The sequence below is a fragment of the Patiria miniata genome, unplaced genomic scaffold (assembly GCF_015706575.1).
Source record: "Patiria miniata isolate m_02_andy unplaced genomic scaffold, ASM1570657v1 HiC_scaffold_5, whole genome shotgun sequence".
In the NCBI taxonomy this organism is placed as follows: domain Eukaryota; kingdom Metazoa; phylum Echinodermata; class Asteroidea; order Valvatida; family Asterinidae; genus Patiria; species Patiria miniata.
The window spans coordinates 38547131-38568974 of record NW_024037072.1 but is presented as its reverse complement, the minus strand read 5'-3'; the positions used below and the strand labels follow the sequence as shown (position 1 = coordinate 38568974).

The 21844-nt window shown below is 40.7% G+C and overlaps 2 protein-coding genes across 2 annotated transcripts in view; both read right to left on the bottom strand.

Annotated features, from left to right (window-relative positions):
- Positions 1 to 5017: 5017 nt before the first annotated feature.
- On the bottom strand, positions 5018 to 8516 carry LOC119740491 (beta-3 adrenergic receptor-like). The gene has a single exon (XM_038215814.1). It carries the CDS (start codon positions 7533 to 7535, stop codon positions 6561 to 6563), a length of 975 nt encoding a protein of 324 aa, XP_038071742.1. The 5' UTR covers positions 7536 to 8516; the 3' UTR covers positions 5018 to 6560.
- A 7411-nt stretch (positions 8517 to 15927) lies between these two features.
- The window catches only part of LOC119740887 (ryanodine receptor 2-like), a 136085-nt gene continuing 130168 nt past the window's right edge, over positions 15928 to 21844 (bottom strand). Inside the window, 5 exon segments of the mRNA XM_038216354.1 lie at positions 15928 to 16259; positions 16924 to 17096; positions 19084 to 19334; positions 19924 to 20146; positions 20672 to 20774. Coding sequence (XP_038072282.1) covers positions 16035 to 16259; positions 16924 to 17096; positions 19084 to 19334; positions 19924 to 20146; positions 20672 to 20774 — 975 coding nt within the window. The 3' untranslated portion in view covers positions 15928 to 16034.

The window sequence follows — 21844 nt, the reverse complement described above, 5'->3', positions numbered from 1 at the left end:
AATTAATGTTTTTGTTCAATTTGATTTGCATGGAAAATGCTGCTGGAAAAATCTGAAGTAAGTCCTCAGCAGATTTCTGGTTGCTTGGCGGATGTCCTTGTTCCTGAAGAAATAGATGACCACGTTCAGCCAACTATTTGTAAGGACAGGCAGATCAAGTATGAAAAAGGTCACAAAGGGGTCCGTAATAATGTCACCAAGAATGACCCACAAAAGCGGCAAGAGGTTGAAAATGAGTGCACTCAGTACGATGATGAGTAATGTATGGAGCATCTTATTGTTGGGTCTTGGAGGTGGATTACCTTCAAGGGCAGCTGGATTGTCAGCATGGATGCGCCGTTCATGATGTCGGGAAATCAGAAAGAGTCTGATGTACGTTATCAGAACTGTAAGTAGAGAGGACATCACCGTGCACGAATGTATCGCTTGTGTGTACTTTAAGCTCGGCAATTCATGGTTCGGACTAACAAAAACACAAAAGAGTAGATATGGTGTGTACCCCAAGTTCCATTCGGCCACAAAGCAGCTTGCAACTGATATTAAGAAAAAAGCTGCAAAACCAGACATTACAGCAATTCGTGCCCTAGTCACCGTTACAAGTGAAGGGTAGCGAAGCGCATGCACCACTGAAATGTAACGATCAACTGTCAACATCAGCAGAGACACAAGAGGGTTCCAAATGATGGCTTGTACCAGAAAGGCTTGCAGGTTACACAGTGCATTTCCAAAAGGCCAGTCCTGGTAGAAAGCAGCAAATGTCATCGGCAGGGCCAGGAAAATCCCAACTCCAAGATTGGCAGCTGTCAGAGCTCTCAGAAAGACTTTGGTGGAGTCCTGGATGCTGTCAACGCGTCTCAGTACAAGAAGACAAAGTGGGTTCAGTGTCAAAAGGAGAATCGTTGTTACAAGAAGAATGACAGACCGGACAATGTTAAAGTTGTCTGCTACACCATCTGTTGACACCAGTGTGGTTGAAAATGTATAGTTTCCCTGATCCGTAAAATTTGGAGTTGAATTCATTGTGGAACGACTACAGAAACCTATCCTTTGCTCAGGGCTTTTGGTAATAAGAGCAATCAGAGTTCTCCTCCAATGTTCTCTTACTGAAGGACCGAATAAATTTCTTCTTGCATAACGTCAACAACATGTCATCACCATCCGCCAGTCTACAGTCTGCAAAACTGGGCACTGCCTATTTGCAAGATAATGCATCGCACATAAATTGTGGCAAATTAATTACTGATCTGCTGATGTCTTATCTAGGCCTCTGATTGGATGGCACTGATCTTTTTCAACGTTGATTGGCCAATACCCATTATCACTTCTTGCCTGCATGACACCTTCAAATCAGTATTGACATCCAGACTGCAACACAATACCAAGCTCTAACCTGATCATTTAAACTTTACATCATGCATCAGCTGTTCTGTAACCTTAAGACCATATAGAATCCTCTTTGCAATTAAAAAGTAATAATAGCTTTCCATCAGCTTGAAGCAGTTAATTAATTGATTGATATGATCATATACAGCTTCCATTAACTGCCTGAAGTCAATTTTCTACCTTTTACAAACAAACAGCCATCAATCAGTTGACAAATTTGCACACAATGTGGCATCTGGCCTTTACTTTCTGCCCAACATGACAAATTGGCCCATAATGAACACTTCCATTAACTCCTCTTCAAGCCAATTTTCTTCCTCTTACAAACAATGAGCATCATACAAAAAAAGTAGACGCACGTGACAGACATTTTTTGTGACAAACGCAGGATGAAAGGGTGCAACACTAGTAGTTGGTTACACATGTACAGAGATTGACCATAATTGGATGTCATTACTTTTGTGGTCTTTGATGGTCAGTTAGCCATTACATTGGTGGTCTTTAATGGTCAGGAGGCCACTACTTAGGTGGTCTTTGATGGTCAGTAAGCCATTCCTTTGGTGGTGTTTGATGGTCAGTAAGCCATCACATGGTGTTTGATGGTCAGTAAGCCATTACTTAGGTGGTCTTTGATGGTCAGTAAGCCATTACTTTGGTGGTCTTTGATGGTCAGCAAGCCATTACTTTGGTGGCCTTTGATGATCAGCAAGCCATTACTTTGGTGGTCTTTGATGGTCAGCAAGCCATTACTTTGGTGGTCTTTGATGGTCAGTAAGCCATTACATTGGTGGTCTTTGATGGTCAGTAAGCCATTACTTTGGTGGTCTTTGATGGTCAGTAAGCCATTACTTAGGTGGTCTTTGATGGTCAGTAAGCCATTACTTAGGTGGTCTTTGATGGTCAGTAAGCCATTACTTAGGTGGTCTTTGATGGTCAGTAAGCCATTACTTAGGTGGTCTTTGATGATCAGTAAGCCATTACTTAGGTGGTCTTTGATGGTCAGTAAGCCATTACTTAGGTGGTCTTTGATGGTCAGTAAGCCATTCCTTTGGTGGTCTTTGATGGTCAGTAAGCCATTACTTAGGTGGTCTTTACTGTATTTTAAATTTTACCAGGATCTCATTAAATTTTACCTGTCTAGTTTCAGTTTTCAATGTATTTTAAAATTAATCTTCAAATTAATCTTTAATGATGGCCCATTCAAAATCAACCCTGAGGTGACATGGCTACCATCAATAAATAAAGTTATTATTATTTCTAATAATATGTACGTTTTTCAGTTCTGTTATAAATGTCAATGTATAAATAGCTGAATTTTTTTTTTTATAAATTTGATCAGTTTAAGAATTCTATCATTTGACCAAAGACAGTACCAGGAAACTATCTCTTTCAAATTACATGAACGTTTATTTGTATGTATTGATTAGCATTTAAACTTCCCATTTGATGTCACCGAAGCTTTCAAATGTCTAACATCGACAAATGTTGATATCAGCATTTCTGATTAATTGACAAGTAACATATATGTGAAAAGAATAATTTTGTAAAATATAACATTATCATTCATGAGCCTAAAATTCTGACTACAGGGTGCCATTTCGAGAAATGACATCATCATGACTTTTGTATGTGTCTGGTCTCCCTCATTGAACATTTGCCTGATTTGTGTTAGTGAAACCAAATCCTTCCGTTTTCAAGAAACATTCATGATAAATTGCAGTTCTGGTAACCCCAGAAGTAAGAGTCAAGCGTTTTTTTTTACCTGGAAAGACTTAATGTTGTCCAAAGCAATATCTACGGCCTCGCCAAAAAATTAACACGTACTCAATTCAGTTGACCAGAGTTATCGTTCAAAGTATTTTGTTAAGTTTTGACATTAAATCGCTTGTAATTTGATATGTACCAATGCCATGATGACTTTACCAAATTTTCCTCATGTTTGGACAACAATTCATGTTTGTGCAGGGTGTTATCATCATCCCTGAACAGTTTGGAAGATATTCCATTTTTTTAAGTCTGATTTTTCTGATGATCTTTACCCCGCAAAGTCTGATTTTTAAAATTAAATTTCAACAAATTTGATGAAAACGGCACTGCGACATCTGTATTGTGAGCGCAATTTTAATGCTATGATGTCATCGATCTGGAAGTTAGATGAACATGTAAACCAATGCATATATACAAATAAAGTTTGTATTGTTCTTATTTCTGTAGAAATCAGAATAATGATATCATCAGACCAAAACTTATTGTGGGGCAGGGGCTGGGCAGGGATAGGCAGGGACGAGGATGGGGCAGGGATGGGCAGGGGTGGGGCTTGAGCAGGAGTGGGAGAAAGGGTGGGGCTGGGGTGGTATCTCAAAGATGGCTGTAAGATACAGGATCCATTAATTAATAATTCCACATAACGTGATAACACAGAAGAGTCCATTATCTGGAGGTTGTAGACATAACAAATTTTCGGACTAAACACGTTCTGAAATGTTATTTCTTTTGAAAGGGTATGATGTACAATATACATTAGATCTTTAAAACAATGTACATGCCCATTTTTTTGTTATTTCCTGAATCAACATCTAGAACAATGATTTGCTGTAGCGATACAGATACACAGTAAGAAGCAAAACATGATTAAACAAAATTAATCTCAATTGATGATTGGGCAGTCCTTTTTATGTACAATTGATATTTTGCTTGCAATACAAATGTTATTTATACAGAAATTCAGTTGAAGTTACCATAAAAGCTCTATGAATCTATTTTACTAAATGCTTTAACAACTAATCCAACGTAAAGCCAGACATTAATATATTACGTGTTAAAAATAAGCTCTTTAGAACAGATAAAAAGCATTTTTTTTTTTTTTGAACAAGAGATTGTCTTATGTTTTTTCTTCCTTTCAGACGCTTCTGGGCAGAGGTTGAAATTGAGATAGGGCCAAAAAATGCTGTGGGGGTGATTTTTTTCCATTTTCTAATTTTTGCATATTTGTAATCCTCAGTACAATAATGAGTAAAGTGTGAAGCACCTTATTGTTTGGTCTTGGAGGTGGATTACCTTCAAGGGTAGCTGGATTGTTGGCATGGATGCGCCGTTCATGATGTTGGGAAATCAGAAAGAGTCTGATGTATGTTATTAGAACTGTGAGCAGAGCAAATGAAACTGTGCATGAATACGTATGTCACTTGTGAGTATATCGCGGATTTAACTTCTCTGTTCAGATTCCTAACAGTACAAGCAAGAAATAGTGGTCTGAAGTCAAAGGACCATTCAGCCACAAAGCTGGATCCAATATCAACAAAAGAGCCAAAAAAACCAGAAATGACAGCAATTCGTGCCCGTTTCACAGTTACAAGTGAAGGGTAGCGGAGTGCATGAACCACTGAAATGTAACGATCTACTGTCAACATGAGCAGAAGCACAACAGGGCCGCAAACAACTCCTGGGAGTAGAAAGCCCTGTAGTCCACACAGTGCACGGCCAAACGGCCAGTCCTGGTAAAAGGCAACAAATGTCCCCGGCAGGGCCACAAGTATCCCAACTCCAAGATCAGCAGCTGTCAGAGCTCTCAGAAATATTTTGGGTGTGTCCTCGATGCTGTCCACACGTCTCAGTACCAGTAGACAAAGTGGGTTCAGAGTCAAAAGGAGAATCGTTGTAATGACAAGAATGATACACTGGACAATCCTACGGCTGTCTGCTACACTGTCTGTTGACACCGGTGTCGTTGACAAATTGCTGTCTACAAGATCCACACAATCTGGAGTTGAATTCACTGTGGAGCAGCTAAAAAACCTGAAGAGGTGCCAAATTTCCAAGGTGCTAAAACATCAGTAAACTAGGTGTGGCCTGGTTGCAAGAGGATGTGTCATCCAAAAATTATGGTCAGTGTATATCTTACATGCAGACGTCGTGTGTCCACCTCTGATTGGTTAACCCAGATCCTTTTCAATGTTGATTGCATTTGATGCAATAACAGGTCTTGCTTGCGCATGCATGGCAACCTTCAAATCATAGTAACCAGCCACGCTGCCTGACGCCAATTGTTTCCAAACTCATTGGCGTATAATTTGGCATTCTAGTATTTTCATTTTAACCAATGCGGCCTGACGGTAGAGAAGAACATAAACAATCTCTTTCACTGTCGCGGTATACGAACGGTTGCATGCCGACTCGCTGCCTTTACAAGCAATATATACCTTAGAAAAACAAGACTGAGGAAGAGCCAAAGCACACTGCAATCATCTTGATAGAAGCCAATTGACAGAGATCCTTAATATATGGTTATATTATGGGTGTACCAAATTATCACTTTATAGAGACGAATTCAACCTTGAAATAAGTCTAAACTATGAAGTTTTTTGAAATTACTTAACCAGTACGCGCCGGATGATGTGTTTACACGCAAACGTTTTGCAGTATTCAGAACAGATGACGGATAAACACACAGGGAACGAGACCGGAAAATATCTGCCAGTGACAAGCTCGCAGCGAGCGAAGCCAGAAATACGAGTGTGCTGCCCGGGGGTGATGGATACAACCCGCCTAGCTAGAGGTCGAGCGAAAAGTAATCCCGTGCCTTGTTCCATTTTTGGCAAAATAATCACGGCGTGAACTGGTTCACTCACCAAATTCAATGACGCATGCTTGGCGCATCTACATTATTACGCAAACCTACAAACACTTAACAGATTAAATTTCTACATGGCTATATCTGTGTTTGCATTTAAACTGAAATATGTTAAACTGATACACTACAACCCCAAATAGATATCAGTAAATGAAACATGTCTTTACATTTCCCAAAAATTATGCACAAGTGCGTGCCTGGAGATTAATAACTTTTGTTCATTTTAACAGAAAATGCAGCTATTGGTTTGTGTACTCTGGCGTTGCATTTACAGCACATCGATCAAAGTTCTATTCCATCTAATATCATTAAATCTAACATCATGCATATGAAAAAAGAATAAGAATGTCCTCACTCAGGATGCTTTCACTTGCTTAAGTATTCCGCACGATGGAACAAGGAGTTACATGTAATGCTGTGTAAATTAAAAACAGCTCTGCTGGAAAAATTTGTTATTTTATGATGTACTTTGAGAAGACCGAAGAGATCAAAGAAAAAAATTGTGACAACAAAATAAATAGTACAATTACAGAATTCATTGTATGGTTCAACTTGTGTTGCAAGTACATGTAAAAGGGGAATGCTTCTGCAAAAATGTCAAGTAAGTCAGCAAAAGATTCCTGGTTGCTTGGCGGATGTCCTTGTTCCTGAAGAAATAGATGACCACGTTCAACCAACTGTTTGTAAGAATGGGCAGGTCAAGTATGAAAAAGGTTACCAAGGGGTCCATATCAACATCACCGAGTACGATCCACAAAAGTGGTAGGAGATTGAAGATCAATGCACTCAGTACAATGATGAGTAACGTGTGAAGCATCTTATTGTTGGGTCTCGGAAGTGGATTACCTTCAAGGGCAGCTGGATTATTGGCATGGATGCGCCGTTCATGATGTCGGGAAATCAGAAAGAGTCTGATGTACGTTATCAGTACTGTAAGCAGAGCAAATGATACTACGCATGAAAATGTCACTTGAATGAATGGCAAAGTCAAATTTCCTGCTTCGTTATTAGTACACACACAAACAAGAAGTTTGGGCATGAACATGAAGCGCCATTCTCCCACAAAGTTGTACCCAACTCCTATCAGCAAAAGTGCCCCCAAAACAGACACGACAGCAATTCGTGCCCGCTTCACAGTTACCAGTGAAGAGTAGCGGAGTGCATGAACCACTGAAATGTAACGATCTACTGTCAACATGAGCAGAGATACAGGAGGGGAATAGATGATGGTAGATAGGAGAAAGGCTTGCAATCCACACAAAGCATTACCAAAAGGCCAGTCCTTGTAAAAAGTAACAAATGTCCCTGGGAGGGCGAAGAAAATCCCAACTCCAAGATCAGCAGCTGTCAGAGCTCTCAGAAAGACTTTGGTGGTGTCCTGGATGCTGTCCACGCGTCTCAATACAAGAAGACAAAGTGGGTTCAGTGTCAAAAGGAGAATGGTTGTCACCAGAATGATACACTGGGCAATCCCAAAGCTGTCTGTTACACCGTAATTGTTGGGTTCCAGGGTAGAATTCATTGTGAATAGGTAACAAAAATCGGAAGAGATGGCAAATTTAGGACTGATCAGTTTTCTGCTGGTATCTAATCTCCTGCACTAAATCAAGAAAAAAAACACCCACATTTTTTAAGCTGCTAAAGCATCAGTAAACTTGGTGTCGCCTGGTGGCAAGAGGATGCATCACCCAAAAATTACGGTCAGTCCAATTTTTACATGCGAAAGTCATGTGCCAACGTCTGATTGATTAACACAGGCAGAAAGGCCAGTCCTGGTAGAAAGCAGCAAATGTCATTGGCACTTGGCAGGACCACGAAAATCCCAACTCCAAGATCAGCAGCAGTCAGAGCTCTCAGAAAGACTTTGGTGGTGTCCTGGATGCTGTCCACACGTCTCAGTACAAGAAGACAAAGTGGGTTCAGTATCAAATGCAGAATTGTTGATACGACAAGAATGACACACTGGACAATCTTATAGCTCTGTGCGACACCATCTGTTGACACTGGTGTTGTTGAAAAATTACAGTACCTACATGTAGATCCATAAAATTTGGAGTTGAATGCACTGCGGAAAGACTTCAGAAACCAATCTATGCTCAGAGATTTTGATAATAAGAGCAATCCGAATTCTGCTCAAATGTTCTCTTACTGAAGGTCCAAATTATATTTCTTCTTGCAAAACGTCAACAACATGTCATCACCATCCGCCAGTCTACAGTCTGCAAAACTTGGCACTGCCTATTTGCAAGATAATGCCTCACATAAATTGTGGCAAAGTAATTACTGATCTGCTGATGTCTTACCTAAGGCCTCTGATTGGATGACACTGATCTCTTTCAACGTTGATTGGTTAATATGCAAGATCACTTCTTGCCTGCATGCAATCTTCAAAAAACACATACCAAGCTCAACCCTGATTATTTAAAATTAACATCATGCATCAGTTCCTATGTCACCTTAAAGAGCGCATAGAAGCCTCTTTCCAATCAAACAGTAATATAGAATTCCATTAACTTGAAGCATTTAATTGATTGATGTGATCATTTATGCAACTTCCATTAATTGGTTTAAGTCAATTTTCTACCTTTTGCAGTCAATTTTCTACCTTTTACAAACAAAAAGCCATCAATCAGTTGACAAATTTGCACACAATGTGGCAGCCTGGCCTTTACTTTCTGCCCATCATGACAAATTGGCCGATATGAACACTTCCATTAACTCCTCTTCAAGCCAATTTTCTACCTCTTACAAGCAATGCGCATCAGACCCCGCCCCTCCAAAACAAAAACAAAAACAAAAATTAGACATACATGTAATGTGTTTTTGTGACAACCACAGCCATGGGCGTCGCGAGGGGGGGGGGGGCAAGGGGGGGGGCAAGGGGGGGCACTTGCCCCCCCCCCCCCCCCGGAAAAGCCACAAAAAAAAAAAAAAAAAAAAGGAAGGGCAAAATGTCCCTGCCCCCTCTAAAACTGATAAATCGATAATGTGTTGAGAAATACAAGCATTTTTTGGCAACAAAAATTTTTGCCCCCCTCTAGAAAAAATCCTGGCGACGCCCATGACCACAGCATGATGGGGCGCAACACAAGTAGTAGTTGGTTATACATTATAGATCCTTCAAACAATGTATTCATTTTTTTTAAATTTGTTTACTGAAGTTACCATAAAAGCTCATCTATTTTACTAAATGCTTTGACGAATGTTACAACTGATAATACCAACGGATAACATATCACCAACCGATACTTTAACAACAATTGAGTGATACTGTATCACTAACCGATAATGTAGCAAAAAACTGACTGAGAAGTGTAGTAACATTTACTACACTATTAGTCAATTTTTGTTACATTATCAGTTGGGACCAGTGTTGTAGTCGAGTACTTTTTTCCGAGTACCGAGTGCCGAGTACTTAAGTTGCTGAGTACCTCCGAGTACAAGAACAGGTCTCTGAGTACGAGTACTTCCGAGTACGAGTACAAGTACGAGTACTTGTACTTCCGAGTACGAGTATGAGTACGAGTACTTGTATTTCCGAATACGGCCATACAGCAAAAGGTTCATTGTGCATAATTAGCCCAGGCCCAGTCAGACCGATATACAGACTCACTCACGGCTAGCTGTTAAATGTGTTTGTCCGGACATGCACAGAGAAAAATCATAGTATGAGTACTTTGCCGCCCGAGTACGAGTACCGTCATTTCGAGTACGAGTACTTTGACATGAGTACGAGTACGAGTACTACTAAAAAAGTACTCGAGTAGTACTCGAGTACGAGTACCAAGTACGAGTACTACAACACTGGTTGGGACCAATAATGCAACAACCATCGACTGATAGTGCAGTACATTCTACTACATTATCGGTTTAATTGTGTTACATTATCAGTTGTAACAGACAACTAATCCAATGTAAAGCCAGACATTAAAATATAAAATGTTAAAAATAAGCTCTTTAGAACATCTAAAAAGGGCATTTTCTCAAATAGAGTGTCTTATTTTTGTTCACCCTTTCATGAAAATCATCCAATTTTAACTGTGAACTTTGTGAAGGAAGACAAGATGGCTCTTTGTAGCTCACTTATGACAGCTCAAATGTGAGGGACACACCGAATGCTTGCACTTTTTTCATGGGGAGTATACACAACCGATTAATATGGCAATAACCTATCGTTTCAGGAATAACCATCAATGGTATCAATGACGCTCAAGTGTCCTCTTTCTCTGACTTGCAGTGTGTTCACCTGATAATGGTGAATCAGGGACCCGAATGATATTTTGGTTGTCAGAAAATAATGACTAGTACTGTTCTCTTTTGTTCAATTTGAGTTGCACAACAAATGCTGCTGCAGAAATGTGAAGTAAGTCATCAGAAGGCTTCTGGTTGCTTGGCGGATGTCCTTGTTCCTGAAGAAATAGATGACCACATTCAACCAACAGTTTGTAAGAATGGGCGGCACAAACATGAAAAAGGTTACAAAGGGGTCCGTAATAATGTCACCGAGAATGATGCATACAAGTGGCAAAAGGTTGAAGATGAATGCACTCAGTACAACAATGAGTAACGTGTGAAGCATCTTATTGTTGGGTCTCAGAGGTGGATTACCTTCAAGGGCAGCTGGATTGTCAGCATGGATGCGCCGTTGGTGATGTCGGGAAATCAGAAAGAGTCTGATGTATGTTGTCAGAACTGTAAGTAGAGCGCATGAAACTGTGCATGAATATGTCACTTGCCAGTATGTCCAGGAATGAAGTTCTTGGTTTTGATTAACAAAAATACAAAAATAAACTTTTGGCCTGTACTCAAAGTGCCATTCTGCCAAAAAGCTGGATCCAATGGATATCAACAACAGAGCTGCAAAAACAGACATGACAGCAATTCGTGCCCGTTTCACAGTTACAAGTGAAGGGTAGCGGAGTGCATGCACCACTGAAATGTAACGATCTACTGTCAACATGAGCAGAGACAGAGGAGAGAAATAGATGATGGGGGTTAAGAAAAAGGCCTGCAATCCACACAAAGCATAACCAAAAGGCCAGTCCTTGTAAAATGCAGCAAATGTCATTGGCAGGGCCACGAAAATCCCAACTCCAAGATCAGCAGCTGTCAGAGCTCTCAGAAAGACTTTGGTGGTGTCCTGGATGCTGTCCACACATCTCAGAGCAAGAAGACAAAGTGGGTTCAGAGTCAAAAGGAGAATCGTTGTAATGACAAGAATGGTACACTGGACAATCCTATGGCTGTCTGCTACACTGTCTGTTGACGCCAGTGTCGTCGACAAATTGTAGTCTCCAAGACCCACAAAATCGAGAGTAGAATTCATTGTGGAACAGGTGCGAAATCTGAAGAGGCAGCAAATTTCTAAGCTGCTAACACATCAGTAAACTAAGTGTGGCCTGGTTGCAAGAGGATGTGTCATCCAAAAATTATGGTCAGTGTATATCTCTACATGCAGACGTCGTGTGTCCACCTCTGATTGGTTAACCCAGATCCTTTTCAATGTTGATTGCATTAGATGCAATAACAGGTCTTGCTTGCGCATGCATGGCAACCTTCAAATCATAGTAACCAGCCACGCTGCCTGATGCCAATTGTTTCCAAACTCATTGGCGTATAATTTGGCATTCTAGTATTTTCATTTTAACCAATGCGGCCTGACGGTAGAGAACAACATAAACAATCTCTTTCACTGTCGCGGTATACAACCTGATGCATGTCATGAGCTTCATGAGCAATATACATATACCCTAGAAAAACATGATGGAGGAACAGCCAAAGCACACTGCAATCTTCTTGCCAAGACAAATTGACAGACATACACAATGAATGCCTATATTATGGGTGTACCACATTGTCATTTAAAGAAGATGAAGGAACCTTGAAATAATTACTTAACCCACCAAATGCAAAGATGCTTGGCGCATCAATATTGCTACACAAACCTACGAACACTTGACAGATTAAATTTTTACACGGTTATGTCCGTGTTTGTATTTAAAACTTAATGTATTAAATTGATACGCTACAACCCCGAATGGATAATCAGTAAATGAGCATTTCATTTCCCACAAATTACGCACAAGTGCGTGCGTGGAGATTTATAACTTTTCTTCATTCTAACAGAAAATGCAACTAGAGGTTTGTGTACTCTGGCGTTGCATTTATGCACATCAATCAAAGTTCTCTTCCATCTAATATCATTAGGTCTACAATCATCACATGAAAAAAGAATAAGAATGTCCGCACTCGGGATGATTTAACTCTTTTTTTAAAGTATTCTGCACGATGGAACAAGGGGTTACATGTAGCTTTGTGTCAATTTAAAAAATCCATGCCGGAAAGGTATTTGTTATTTTATGATTTTTTTTAGAAGACTGAAGAATTCATAGAGAAAAAAATTGTGACAGCAAAATAAATAGAACAATTACGCTTCAAATTTACAGAATTCATTGTATAGTTCAACTTGTGCTGCAAGTACATGTAAAAGGGAAATGCTTCTGCACAAATGTCAAGTAAGTCAGCAAAAGATTCCTGGTTGCTTGGTGGATGTCCTTGTTCCTGAAGAAATAGATGACCACGTTCAACCAACTGTTTGTAAGAACGGGCAGGTCAAGCATGAAAAAGGTTACCAAGGGGTCAAAATTAACATCATTGAGTATGATGCACACAAGTGGTAGGAGATTGAAGATGAATGCACTCAGTACAACGATGAGTAACGTGTGAAGCATCTTATTGTTGGGTCTCGGAGGTGGATTACCTTCAAGGGCAGCTGGATTGTCGGCTTGGATGCGCTGTTCATGATGTCGGGAAATCAGAAAGAGTCTGATGTATGTTATCAGTACTGTAAGCAGAGCAAATGATACTACGCATGAAAATGTCACTTGAATGAAAAGTAAAGTCAAATGTCCTTCGTTGTTATTGATATTAATACAAAAACAAAAAAGAAATTTGGGCCTGTACACAAAGTGCCATTCTCCCACGAAGTTGTATCCAATTCCTATCAGCAGAAGTGCCCCCAAAACAGACACGACAGCAATTCGTGCCCGTTTCACAGTTACAAGTGAAGGGTAGCGGAGTGCATGAACCACTGAAATGTAACGATCTACTGTCAACATGAGCAGAGATAAAGGAGGGAGAGAGAAGATGATGGGTATGAGAAAGGCTTGGAATCCACACAAAGCATTGCCAAAAGGCCAGTCCTGGTAGAAAGCAGCAAATGTCATCGGCAGGGCAAACAAAATCCCAACTCCAAGATCAGCAGCTGTCAGAGCTCTCAGAAAGACTTTGGTGGTGTCCTGGATGCTGTCCACACGTCTCAGTACGAGAAGACAAAGTGGGTTCAGTGTTAAAAGGAGAATTGTTGTTACGACAAGAATGATACACTGGATAATCCTAAGGCTGTCTGTTACACCATCTGTCAACACCAGTGTCGTTGAAAAATTGTAGTCTCCCAGACCCACAAAATCTGGAGTAGAAGTCATTGTGGCAAGACTACACTAAACCAAACCTAAGTTCAGAAGTCGTGGCAACTTTAGGATTTCAAATTCCTGCTCAAATATGCTCCAAATCCAGGATAGGATGGCATTTCTTTTTGCAAAACATGATCAACAACATGTCATCACCATCCGGCAGTCTACGGTCTGTATACTGGGCGCTGCCTGCTGGCAAAGATAATGCGTCTTACATAAATTGCGGCAAGTTATTTACTGATCTGCTGATGTCATGCAAAGGCCTCTGATTGGATGACACTGACATTTCTCAATTCTGATTGGCTAATACACTTGATCAGGCCTTGCCTGCATGCAACCTTCAAGTCGGTATGAACATCAAGTCGGTATGAACATCAAGCCTGTAACACATATAAACCAAGCTCTACCCTACAAGCGTTGCAATCAAAAAGTAATATTAGCCGTCAATCACTTGACAAAAATGACTCTACCATTTGGCAACCTGGCCATTACAGCCTTCATTAGCTGCTTCAAGCCAATCTTCTACCTATTACAAGCAATGTGTAATCAAAAAGTAATATCTGCTGCCAATCAAGAGACAAAACCACTGCGATTTGGAAAACTGGCCTTTACTGGACTAAAATGACTGATGAGAACATAAACAACATTTAGTATTCTACACATATCTTTCACAAGCAATGTACCTAGGTAAAATAGAAAAACAATCATAACGAAGTTCCACTCTCACTTTTGGAAGAAAGAAAAACTGACGGATAGACAGACAATTCCTATCATGGTGGTTTATCAAATAAGTTGAAGCGGTTGCAACTTGGACCTCTAATACTCCACAAGCTTCTTTTCACGAAAAGAACTGTAGAGCTACATTTCCTCAAAATCATTGGAAAATAATTTCAGATGCTCAGAGGGTGTTATATCTGCAATGCTTAGGATGTACACCCAAAAATTTGAAGCGCAATACAAATACGATAAATAGAACCATACCGTACAGACGAAGCACGATATGGCATGAAGTGCACAGCAGACCCAGACATACATGTATTATAAAAAGAAAGAACAGCTTTTCTATAACGAACAAATCTTCTCACTCGGGAAAATAGTTATTGAGTTATGGCCAATGGAAAACCACTTTTTTCCTTTTTTCCACGGCGAGTGATATTTTACTGCCGCAATAAGAACATCCATGGGCCGAAACTTGCAACCGTGAAAGAGGCTACCAAGTAGAGGGCAGAGCAGAAGATTTAACAAGTTAGCCAGACTGTCCCTTTTAGGACTATTACTTCTTCCAAAAGGAGAAATGAGCATTATTGCAGAAAATGAAAAAAATAAAGGACCAAATAAAGAACAACACATTTAAATATGACAGAAAGCAAAACTACCCTCGTCCTAAATCCCTTACTTTTTTAATTAAGATAGTTGACACTCTCCAAATATGTATCGATATATGTGATGTTTTTTTTACAAGCTGTGAAAAAGAGGGCTCTGAGGGGTATTTTTTTTTGGGGGGGGGACACCATGAAGTTTGAAATATTTGAAAAACATGTTGGCAGAAGCAGAATCATATTATGATGGCTGCTTGTGTGGGATCTCATATTGGTCAGATAACAGTCCCTGAACCACCTGATTTTTCTTTTAGAATCAGGCAGCAACCCCCAAAATTGTAGATGGATTTCATTACCTCCAAATGTAAAACTACGAATTTCATACAGTTGAGCAGTGAAATGCTCTCCAACAATCACTATCAGATGATAAAATCGTCCATTTTCTAATTTGTAATGCTGTGACTTTCGCCAACTGTACTGACTGCATATGTGATGCCAAAATCTATTGCGTAAGTCATAGCATTACAAATTGCAAAACTTTCTTGAACTGAAATGACTGGACAACATGGAATGTCGTGAAACGTACGCAATACAATGTGGCACTGAGTAGAGTTACGCCACTGTGTAATACTGCCAATACCCAGTCTATAGACTAATTTGGTGACCAGCCAATACTGAAGTGGAACCACCGTTCTCTATATAGTGGCACACTCGCGCGCAGGTGGAATGCAGGTTTCCCAAAAATGATGTGCACGCCTTGAATTTAGGAACACATGCGTCACGGGCATATACGTGGTTCCTGCCTCAGGATTACAGGGGTGAGATTGGGGTAAAATGAAAAAAAAAACCACAAAATAACCGGCAGAGGGTTTTGGGGCTGCTCAGGCCCCAAGAAAAAATGTCGGGTCTATGGTTTGTATTTTCCTAAGGGGACCACTTGAAAACATTCATTTCTTTCGCTTTAAATATAAACATTTAAAGTGAACGCAACTCTGCAGTAAAACCTCGGTAATTCCAGATTTCAAATGCGATTCTTCAAAAATCCTGACTAAATATCCTGAAATCAGGAAAAATCCCTACTAAAAATCCTGAAATCAGGAAAAATGCGGACTAAATATTCTGAAATCAGGAAAAATCCTGACTAAAAATCCTGAAATCAGGAAAAACCGTGAAAAATCTCAGCCCTGCAGTAATGACCTGTAAATTCTTATTTGCTGAATTAATCCAAACCTACCTTGTTAAGGCCACGAGGAAGTCCGCAACAGTGTCCCGCTGACCTCGGGTCAAGGACCTGCAACTGGCCATCCTGTAGACGGTGTGGAGCGTTGAGTCCAGCAGCGAGGCGTACTGGTCAGCGTTCTGGAACATGCCTGCGTGTCGCGTCAGCAGGGGTAGGACCGAGTTGCAGAGGTATCGGTTCAAGGCCAGGGACATGTCGTGGTCGTGGGTGTTGGGCTGTGGGGTGGAGGAATCAAAAAAATATGGAGGAAATAAATAAACAAATGAAGACGTGGTCAGGTATAAACAAGATACACTGCATAAATACAAAACGGTCCGAAAAGGGCTAAATGGTGTTGTCATGAACAGGATTTTGCATTCTTCTGACGCGTTGTTCATGTCAACTCCAATTAAGCCAGTGCAGCATGTGGTGTTTTTTTTCCAAATGAACCACACAGGGAAACTGACTACGGGAATTATAACAATTAAAAAGTTGAACAAAGAAATTGAATGGAGCAGGGCTTAAAAACTGCATCCTCCAGATAATAATTAACAAATTAGGGAACCGCCAACCAAGGGCTGGATAGCTCATTTGGTACGAGCACCGAAATGGTTATCCGGAGGTTGCAGGTTCAAGCCCCACTCCAGTCAATTTCTTTGTTCAACTTTTCAATTTTTGTGTTTATTTGAATACTCCAGCATTCAAATAATTATTGAATATTCCGAGACGTTTTCAGTGGAACATTTAGAAATGAATTGCTGTTAAATCAAGGAAAGAAATGGTCCCCTTTTTGATGCAAGAGTTGAATATTTCATTTGCCAATGTCTTTGTTAATTCAATTCTTGCTACCACTGGTATTAATATTGAATGAATTGAACTGACTCGGGCTCCAATACTGACCGTGTCCATAGTAGTTGCAGCTCTCAGGTCTGGCAAGAAGCCAACTTCCAAGAGCTGGAAGAACAGTTCCTGATCATTGATGCCATAGACTCTCTCTAGGAAGAGCAGCATGGCTTCCTTGTGGCTTGGAGTAAGACCCTTCAGATCTGCACCCAGGGGCTTACCGACACCGTCTACAACGTAGAAAAATAGAAACAGAACACTTCCAAACTATAACAAGAAAACTTCAACCCTAGGTATCCAAAACATTTTTTTCCCTTTAAATCCACAAGAAGGTTTATAGCATTTCGTATGATTTAGGAAGGTTATACAGCCAGAACCAGTAATGTAGTGCCTTGATGCTGGGCCTTGGCCTTAAGGCTGCCTTAAGGCTGGATTTTAGGGCCTTGGCCTTGGCCTCGAGGCTTGAGGGCAAAAGCCTTGGCCTTGGCCTTGGCCTTGAGGGTTCAGGGCCTTGCAATTTTGAGTCAAGGCTCTTCAAGGCCCATAGAGTTTTGCATTTTCCAGATAAATCTGTTCGAAATTTTGCTGTTACCATTTTAATCGTATTACATGTACGATGGAGGAGGGAAGCACCATATAGATTTGTGTGTTAGGCACACTTCCACTTTTATAGCATCACATGTTGTTACCATTGTAGTAGATTTGCTGCAACAATATTCCGTACACTTGTGGGGCTAATGAGATGATCACTTTAATTGCATATAACTATGGAATAGATTTGATTGGTTGTATATGTCTCCCTGATAAGTGCTAAAGATTTGCATGTATCTGTTTTAGATAATGCTGATATTTCTGACCATGTTGGGCCAGCAAATAAAAATTTCCCAAATCAGTTTCTTGGATCCCCCTTTTGTTACACTTGGGAGAATTGTGTGTCAATATAGAAGTAAATCATTATTTTGTTTAGTTAAACCATATTGAAGACCTGAACTTATACGTTAATAGATACAGTGCAGTCATAAAACGGTGTAGGCCTATGCGAGCATGTTGATTGCAATTAAGAAATGTTGTTCTTCGTAACGAGCAATTCGTGATGATAAGGCCGGATCCAGGGGGGTCAAAAGGGGCCACGCCCCCCCCCCCCCCCAAAAAAAACGAAACCATTTTTTTTTATGTGACGTCGTAATAAAGGCAGGCAATGAGTACACCACCATCTTTTCCTAAATAAACATCGGTTAAAATGGTCAGAAATTGCCTCAAATCGCACCACAGAGCATCTCGAATCCAAAATTTTTTTTGGGCCCTTAAGCGGGCCCCGAAGCCCAAGCCGTAATCTTTTGACCCACTTTTTTTTTGGGGGGGGGACCAACATTTCTTTGCCCCCCCCCCCCCCAATTGTGTTCTGGATCCGCCCTTGCGTGATGATGTGTCACTCATGTGACTATAATTAGTTCTATATCAGTGGTCATTTCATAAAACAGGGCCTTGGCCTTGGCCTTGGCTTTGAGGGTTAAGCCTTGGCCTTGGCCTCGAGGCTTGAGGGTCGAAGCCTTGGCCTTGAGGGTCAAAGCCTTGGCCTTGGCCTTGGCCTTGAGGGTCAAAGCCTTTGCTCCAACACTGGCCAGAACACTGTTCTATTTATGGGAATTTCATTTCATTTATTTAATATTGAGTAATTTCCCTTGTGCTAAAACCATGACACAAAACTTTAAACTGACACCAATATGAAAAAGGGGGGAAAAATTACAACAATTGTGGCTGTGCTCCGTGGTCAGACATGGGTTGTACGGCAGCTGCTTAAGACACCTTTAAAATGTATACGCCTTCGGCTCAACCACGTTGTAGCCGTGTCCTTCGCAATTCAGCTTCTCAGCTGCGAGTAAGGATGATTAGCCTCCCAAATTATCATTATTATTTTTGACTATGCACAAATTAATAAACACAAATGTATGTATTTACATACAATATTAAGTTGCAGTCATTTAACAATGCATGTATTACACGCATAACACAAAAAGACACACCAACATTAAATAAAAAATCTTTTAAATCTTGAATAAAAAATTCTTTCTACTTTATATAACTGCTTTTGGGAAATGCAGTTTTCGCACACATTTCATTACCAACAACTGACAAAATATCCCAAAACACAATTTAAACAAAGTCTAAATCCCTAGCCTAAAACAAAACAAAATAAACAAAAGGAAAAACACTCACCATCTTTCTTCTCGTAGACTTTATTGGGAGACGGCAGGACGAACTTGAGACTGAGAACACCGACCAGGTCAGGCAGCGGCACCAGACTACAGAGAATGGAACGGATCCGCTGGGGCTCAGTCCGTCCCTGGCTCAGGAGCTGCTGGTCCGGGGCACAGCGACCCAGGAGGTCAATCAGGGTCGCGTAGAAGGTCAGAATAGCGCCACCAGTGTCCACTTCATCCTCGTCTTCTTTGATGTCAATGTCTGGCCTGTGCGAATTATGAAGCACAAAAGAATTGAATGTGACCAAGGTACACATATTCATAGGATTCATTGTACAGTGTGCACCCAATCAATCAATGAAATTCAATCACTTTCCCATGAGTTTTCCAGGACAACATTAGGGCTTTGCATGATCAATTCCTGTGCTGTGCTATTATCTTAGAAGCTATTTACAATAGATCTCTCTCAAATGATGCCACTTCCTACAGGTTGTCATGTGCATCTGCATTTTGGGCGTCTAGGTTTCTTAACGTGCATCGGCTGCGCTATATTTCAAAGAAATTGCGAGTGTTTGCACACTGAGCACACATGCACCTGATGGTGTTGAACACGTAGTTTTAGTTTTCCTACGAAGATGGCCGTCTATGAGAGGGGTCTATACGCTGGCCAGTCATAACGCAGAGGCAAGGAACGCCAATCCCTTTCAGCCATCTACAAAATGACACAATTCTACTCAGCACCACCAAAGCATCACATTTTGCTTCTCACTGTGGTGGCCCTAATTATAGCTTCATCCCTTGAAATTCCAATGCACAGCGCCCTCAGTCGGTTAGGAATAAGAGCAAACAAACCCACCCTTGGGAAACCAGTGGCTGGCTCTCCCCGCCTTCCTCCATCACCACCACCATGGCCGGTGTTCCCGTCACAAACATGTCCTCCGACGAGTCTGACATCAAGATGGCTTCCTCCATGGCAGCCAGCAGGCCCTTGCCTTCACCGCGCAGGGCCGGGCCCAGGCACTCGGGATGCCTGATCAGGAGACGCACCACCAAGTTGGCATTCTCCTCTACTGTTTCTCCTGCAAAAAAGATTACAAGAAAGTCAATAGACATTTTGCGCATTTGTTCATTTCAGTTCATTTTGCTTTTGAGGATGATCCTGCAAGGAACGGAACATCTGGCACTAAAACTTTTTTTGATTTTTATAATAAGCTGCTTACAGCAGGTTTGTTTATTTTTCATATGGATTCTTGAGCAATTTAAGAAGTTCATCAACACATATCTGTTTCATTTTTTTATATGATTTTTTTCTGTTTTACTTGTGATGTTAATATATTTAACATGATGAGAAGCTTGATTCAATTTTTTTGAGAGGAGCATCTTCAAATACTGATCATTATTAATATTTCTGATAACGTAAAAAAAGGGGCATTCAAAGTTCAAACATATTATAGGTAGAGGGCCTGAGGATTCCTATTAAGAGAAAATAAAATGTTTCGTTTTAGAGGTAGGAGTAAAACCCAAAATTATAATTGAGGGAACCCACAATGAAATGTCTAACATTTTCGGATTTATTATCAAGAAAGTTTGATTGATGTACGTACCATTGACCCAGACAGCATGGCGCATGAAGTCCAGATATCTCTCTCCATCCAACGGATCCCAGCCTACCGACGGCTTGCCAATAGAGATCAGACGAGAGTTGTCCTGAAATCATACAAAAGCACAGCATAGTTTTGCTCCATGGGTTGGCTGGGGGAGTCTTATTGACAAAGAGTTCATACTGTACTTTCAAAAACAATTCTGCTTTGAGAGAACACCAATTAAAACATGTACAAAATCTTCAATTGAACCACAAAGGGAAACTGACTACGTGAAATTATAAAAATTTGAAAAAGTTGAATAAAGAAATTGACTTGAGCGGGGTTTGAACCTGCCACCTCTGGATTGTCGTTCCAATGCTCTACAAACTGAGCTACGGTATGTTGGCGGTTCCCCAATTTGTCAATGTCTTTGTTCAAGGGGCGCTAGTCAGAAGCCATAAACCCATATATGCTATACAGCCAGGGATCACGCCCAAAGTCACGATCGATGCAGACGTGGGAAATAGCAAACGGGGATCACTCAGAGAGGATGCGGCTTTTTATTACAAATTTTCAAATGAACCACAAAGGGAAACTGACTAAGTGAATTATAACACTTTTTGAAAAGGTGAATAAAGGAATTGACTGGAGCAGGGTTTGAACCTGAGAAAAAAAAATCTGGCAACGTTGCTTTCTTAGTGAAAGTAATTCTGATGAAGTGCAAAAGGCCTCATGACTTAGTCACTCGGCTTGTGTAGCCAATGCTCAATACGCGCCAGTGCAGTGTTGTAGTACTTGTACTCAGCACTCATACTCGAGTACTACTCGAGTACTCATACTCGTAATCGTACTTGATTGTCAAAGTATTCGTACTCGAAATGACGGTACTCGTACTCGGGTAGCAAAGTACTCGTACTCGACATGTTGAAATTGTACTCGATCATTGGAGTACTCATACTCGAATAGCAGTACTCACCAAAAAATGGTATGGCTCGACTTACCACAGCCTTATTTTTCAATACTTTCAATTTGAAATGGTTGATTGGCTTGCAAAGAAATCTAACATTCCTGATTTTCTGTGCACGTCCGGACAAACACATTTAACAGCTAGCCGTGAGTGGGTCTGTATATCAGTCTGACTGGGCCTGGGCCAATTACGCACAATAAACCATTTGCCGTATGGCCGTATTCGGA